The sequence below is a fragment of the Sceloporus occidentalis genome, unplaced genomic scaffold, assembly GCF_023333645.1.
Source record: "Sceloporus occidentalis isolate IW3139 unplaced genomic scaffold, rSceOcc1.0.p SCAF_9, whole genome shotgun sequence".
Lineage (NCBI taxonomy): Eukaryota > Metazoa > Chordata > Lepidosauria > Squamata > Phrynosomatidae > Sceloporus > Sceloporus occidentalis.
Genome location: NW_028316989.1, coordinates 37,662,562 through 37,668,725, shown reverse-complemented (window position 1 = coordinate 37,668,725; position 6,164 = coordinate 37,662,562). Strand labels below are relative to the sequence as shown.

Genomic DNA, 6,164 nt, shown 5'->3' with positions numbered 1-6,164 from the left:
GAAAGATAGATGAAGACATTTTTGAGAAGGTGCCCATTACCATAAATGTAAAGGTGAGGATAGGGGTTGGTGGTCTACCAGAAAAAGATAACATCAATAATACACCGAGTTGATGTCACGGAACAGATGGGACACTATAAAAGAAACAGTGGCCAAGATCAGGGAGATGTGGTTTAAAGTTTCACCAGACGGAACTATGCCAAATCTCCGTCACTCTGCCGAAACCCACCTTTCAAACACACCCATCATTGCTGGGTGCAGCTGGAGAGTGTGTGTGTGTGTGTGGGGGGGGGGGTGTTGCAGAATGGTGGAGGTATATCTATGTTCCTGTAACTTGGACACACAACAACAAGACATCTCTGTGACCTGGGGGTTCTTCAGAGGTTGTGGAAGAGGTCAGGATTGTGAATCCAGCTAGAGGAACATCTGGATGCTTCACACCTCCCATCCACACCCCCAAGGTAACTACCAACCAGCAGAAACCAGGAGTGGAGTTCCAGAAAGCTGGACAGGTGTTTCTCCCTTCCAGTCTTGTTTTGATGGCATGGATTATTAAAAATACACTGAAGCATCATAAACAGACTTGTAACCATTAATGTATATAATATTTACTTTACGGCTGATTTATATAAAGAGGAAAATGGTTTGAGGGAATCAGTATAGTCTGCATATTTTTCTTCCTTGCTGGGAGTGCATTGGGAGCCTGCACTGGACCATTGCAGGACCTTGGCAGAACCAGGCCCAGATTTGCAATACTATGCTCTGTCTTGGATATTTACTTTTTTTCTTCCACTTTCCCCCATGTTTTTGGCATGTCTGGAGTGTTTTAAGCCTAGGAAATGCCCTTATTTAATCAAGAAGTAAATAAGAATTTTTCACAAAAAAATTGTCGTGGGGAATCCTGGGGTCTCAAGAGGCCGGTGTGTGTGTGTGAGTACATATACATAGGATTTTCCCCACCCCTGTTTTATACTATTAACAGTACACATCACATTTAAAGCGTGTAACTGAACAAAATCCAGGGTAGAGTTAAAAGACATAGCCATGTTAGTCTGGAATATCAGTATGCAAAGGGATCTTGTAGCACCTTTGAGACTAACTTTGTAGAAGAAGATGTAGCATAAGCTTTCATAGACTTGGTCAACTTGCATCTAAGGAGGTAGACAAAGTCAACAAAAGCTTATGTTACAATGTCCTGTACACAGTCTCAAAGGTGCTACAAGATCCCTTTGCATACTAAAACCCAGTGTACTGCTACAAGTTGGCAAAGGTACTGTTTCTGGTCTATGCAGCTTCCTACTATTTCTGCAATATGAAGTTTGGCTTTTTAAATACAGTAATAGTTCTGCCTTCAATGCATTTCTAAGTGCTGAGTTCTAATATACATTTTGTTTGAAACTTAATTTTGACGTTTTTAAACTGGATGTATGCAGAATGTAACAACAATTGAACTTAATAGAAACCACTTTTCTTACTTGTACCTGTGGTACTTTCTATTTCTAAAATACTCACAAAAGTGGTTTCTTTTTGCTCCTATCCAATGTAGCATAATAAAATAAACACTTTCTGTGCATCTACTGTTGGGCTGTACATATTTTACCTAGTTAAGACTGAAGTGACAGTTGCACCTAGATATCCAGTTTTGGACACATCCACACAACAACCTTAAAGCGGTTTATTGACATCATGTTATGGGGGCAAGGATCTTTTATAGAGAATTCTTAGCATCTTCATACTACAATTCCCATCATTCTTCTGAGAATGCCCCGCTCTTTAGACTGCTGACTTGTGTATTTGCTTTCCATTGCATTGTTATATATATTTTTATGCCACGTTTCAGTTTTTTTTAAAAAAAGCAGTCACTGATAAAATTACAAAGAAAAAATGCAGATAAAACACTTAAACAGCACAACCTGTTTAAACTGAAGATGCCAGCCACAGATGCTGGCAAAATGTCAGGAAAAAACTCTTCTAGAACATGGCCACATAGCCTGAAAAACCCACAAAAAACAATGGATGCCGGCTATGAAAGCCTTCGACTTCACAGTTTTAAAGTGCATAAGGGGAATAGTGCTAGAGATCATAACTGTAGCAAATAAAATTCCAAAACACACTAGATTGCTTAATCACAGATCATTTAATACATCATTTATGATAATACAACACACTTTGTGTCTGACTCAAACACTACTGATATTTTGGAACTGGATGTTGTACATGTTAACTCACCAAAATAAAAGTAAACATTGAATATACATCATATACCAGCATGAGAAATGCATATGACTTCCCCTCCCACTCCATTTGTAAGGCTCTCGAGACTTGTATAAATATAAAGAACAAGACATTTGATTCTTGAATACCAAGAAGGGAAAAGAAACAACCTCTCTTCCCTTTCTGTATTCCTCAGACTTATTCTCCAGCAGCCTGTCTTCTGTGTGAATGGGCTTATTGAAAGCGACTATGTAAAGTCTTGCTCAGACTGAGAATGGCCCGTAACACTGAAACCACAGTTTAGCAGCACATGAACATAATCATGCACCCTCTTTCCTACTCCGTTAGTGTGGTTGCAAACAGAAAAATCAATTTATTTCTAACCATTCTTTGTTATCTGACAAGGGTATGCTTTTGCTTAAATCATAGTTTCTTGAAATAAGCCTAATGTTTATCATTTTGGCATGTTTAACCATAGTTCAAGCTGGTTGTCCTGTCTGGACACAGGAATGAGATGAGGAATATATGGCCCTTCAGGTGGTGTTGGACTGCAATTACAATCATCTTTCAGCATTGAAATGCTGCCCAGGTACAATGGGAGTTGCAGTACAAGAACAACAGAAGGGCCATGTGTTCCCTGTCCCAGCAGAAGTGATTGAATGTGGCTCCGGCAGACTGTCTGGATCTGCAACATGTCAGTTTCTAGTCCTCATTTCCCCCTGTTACTTCCCCTGTTAAGAATCTTTAAACCAGGATGTCCACAAAGATTCCATTTATATTCTCAGTGTACAGTTAAACACCTTAAACAGGGTCATGGTCTCTTGCTTTTGTTGTGTTTTGCCTTCATTCTAGCCTGTGAAGTTTCTTTTTTCATTTTGATCACATTTAAAAACGGAGATTTTTATTCTTTCCCCTTTCAATACCTTTTCAAAATCAAATTATGGTTCCATTCTTCTGCTGTGTGACTAGTAGGCAGTTTGTCTTGCTACAGATCTTTTAATTTTGCAACATCAATTGCTAACTGCAACGTGGCACTGATGAGACCATGGGTATGTAATGTCCTTTGCCCATCACAAACTGCCCTGCATCCTAAAATGTCTTTGAGTCTCCATTGACTCAAATGTGGGGCCCACAGTTGAATAAATCTTTGCTTTCTAATATGGACTTAATGGCAAGTAGTTTGGAGTCAAGAGGTTCTGTTTGGGGTTATATAAAGGACTCACACATGAGTTTGTCTCAACTTTCTGTTCTCATCACTTAAGTCTTTTGTGGCTGAAGGCAAGTTTCAAAGGACTTTCTCATCAAGGAGTTTGTTGATTCCATCACAGATTTTTTTGAGGTGTGGCCGGCATTCACCATCAAGGCTATAGAGAGCAGTGAGGAACTCCACATCTGCAAAATGGTTGAAGACGTGATTGATTCGTGCATGAGACCTGGCTGTCAGGTGCCGCTCTACAAGTTCATGCACCAGGTCTTTGCATTCATTCAGGAGTTCAGAAAGAACATTTTTATCAAAGGTATACTCCACCTCATAGAAACTGACAATAGTCATAGCTGCTTGATTCAGTTTCTTGCGGAACTTTTCAACAATCTCCAACTCTTCAGGGTTGAATTGATTGTTTCGGTAGAGGATTCCAATTTTGACGGCAACTTTGATCAAGTCCTTCATAATTTTGTGCGCTTCTTTTTTGTTTTTCTTGTGCTCTGTCGTCACTTTGTACAGTTCATCAAAGATTTCGCTGCTGGTGTCATCAATCAGCATGTTGGCCACTGTCCTGGTGGCCATTTTACTTAAGATCTTTTTCTGGGCTTGTAGTGCAAGGCTCTTGGAACTGAAATGATCAGGACCTGAAATGAGTAGTAGGGGTGGAAGGGATAAAGAGTGGAGAGTAGCAAAAAGAGGGGGGGGGGATGGAAGAAAGTGAGGAAGACAAAGGAAAGAACAAAGTAAATTTATTTTACAGTTATTATTTTCATAACTCAGAGTACTAGTTTTTATTGACAAAGCCCTTAATATATGAGGTGGGCAACTTAATAAACTGTATCCTCCTCTCCTTCCAAGTACACGGTAGCATCTATTACAGGGTAGGCATATGCTGGCCTTCCAGATGTGGGACTGCAGCTCCCAGCATCCCTTGCCATTTACCTGATTTGAACTGGTCAGATGAGAGGTGCACTCCAACAATATTGGGTGATCCACAAATTACCTAACCTTGCCTTAACCATTTGGGATCATGATTATCCAAGAGAGTGGGTTTTTCCCATACAGATCTGCTCACTCTCTGTGTTTAACTTTTGAATCCTTGGTCTTTGATGCCAACTTCAGAGGTCCAACTGAAGATCAGAGCAGGTATTCTACAATCCAGAAGCTTGAAATAACTGATGGACAGCTGGACAGTTTATTAAGAAATCCATAAATTTGGCTGAGGTTGCATCCACACTGCAGAATTAATCCAGTTTAGCTGCCATGGCTCAATGCTAAGGAATTCTGGGAGCTGTAGGTTTTTTTTAAAGACATTTAGCCTTCTGTATTAGAGAACTCTGGTGCTACAACAAACTACAGTTCCCAGAATTCCACAGCACTGACTCATGGCAGTTACAGTGGTGTCAACCTGAATTATTTCTGCAGTGCAGATGCAGCCTGAGGGAGCCATTTTATGTAAGGTAGCATGCCCGTAAGGCATCTCCATAACAAATGTTTGTCAGGAAGGGAGGAGAGGATGACATTTTTGAAGTGAGTTGTACTGAAGCAGAAGATAAGTGGTTAAGCAGCCAAGATCTACGCAGGGCTAGAAATTTAAACAGACTTGTTATACTGTACTTTGCTAGGCTTGCTCAGAAATGAGGGAGAAGTGTTTACTGGCTCTTTGAGTCATATGCCTTCCTTTCTCCAACTAAAGCTTGTGATGAATTAAAAATAAAGAACTTTCTGAAGGTGGTGAGAACTGGTTAAGATGAATCAAAACTGAACTAAAGGCTGCTGTGGATAGTTTGCTAGGTCCAAGCTTTTTGAGATTCTTAGAGTGGACACTGGGAGTCACTGTTGCTTTACACTTAAATAGCAGGTAACCACATTGGTCCATTTTTAAAAAAGAAAACGCCACAGCATCCCTGTCTCTGTGTATTCTATCTCTCTTGGGCTACAGCTCTGCTGGCTTTGTGAGCTGGATCTGATGCGAACTGCAGTCCAGAAAAATAAGAGGGTCCCACTTTGGGCAAGGCTACAAGAGGAAAATACCATAATAGCAGGAATGGGCAAAGTGTGGCCTGTGGTCCTCATGTAGCAACAACGCCCCAAAGCCCACACATTTTGGTTTTGTGTGGGTTTTTTGGGCTATGCGGCCATGTTCTAGAAGAGTTTCTTCCTGATGTTTCACCAGCATCCGTGGCTGGCAACTATCTGAGTTACAGTATTTTTTTCTCTCCTTTGAAATGGCACAAATGCAAACTGCAGTCAACCCCCCCCCCCCCCACACACACACACAAATACCTAAAACCTCATCTGGCAAAATCAACATGAGACGTGATGTGAAATAACTTCTGGTCTTGTTGGTCATGCCAGTGCAGCCTTATTATTATTATTACAAGGTATGTTTTTGTGTATGCTGACAATTGGCCCTTGCCCCCATTGCGGTTGCCCACCCCAACCAGCAAAGCCAATGATCTGTAGTGCAAAACATAGGGAGAGCATTAGGTTGCTTGCTGGTGTTCTAGGGCTACACACCAGAGTCTTTCCCAGATCAATCTGGAGATTCAAAGGCTTGACCTGGACTCTTGTGTTTGGATAACATATGATCTACCACTGATCTACATATTGAAGCATGCTTCAATCTGCTTGAAGATGTATGTGAGACTGAGACACTGGCCTACATCAAGTGGCATAGCGTAATTCTCCATATGTGCAGATGAGCATTGATTAGGCAACCCTTGTTCAACTGAATCAAGATACC

The 6,164-nt window shown here is 40.8% G+C and overlaps 1 protein-coding gene across 2 annotated transcripts in view; it reads right to left on the bottom strand.

Annotated features, from left to right (window-relative positions):
• Nucleotides 1–2,133: 2,133 nt before the first annotated feature.
• The window catches only part of TIPE3 (TNF alpha induced protein 8 like 3), a 40,771-nt gene continuing 36,740 nt past the window's right edge, over nucleotides 2,134–6,164 (bottom strand). For both annotated transcript variants that reach the window (XM_089537735.1, XM_089537736.1), the window contains one exon: nucleotides 2,134–4,062. In XM_089537735.1, coding sequence (XP_089393861.1) covers nucleotides 3,500–4,062 — 563 coding nt within the window. In that variant the 3' untranslated portion in view covers nucleotides 2,134–3,499. The remainder of the gene's footprint in view (nucleotides 4,063–6,164) is intronic.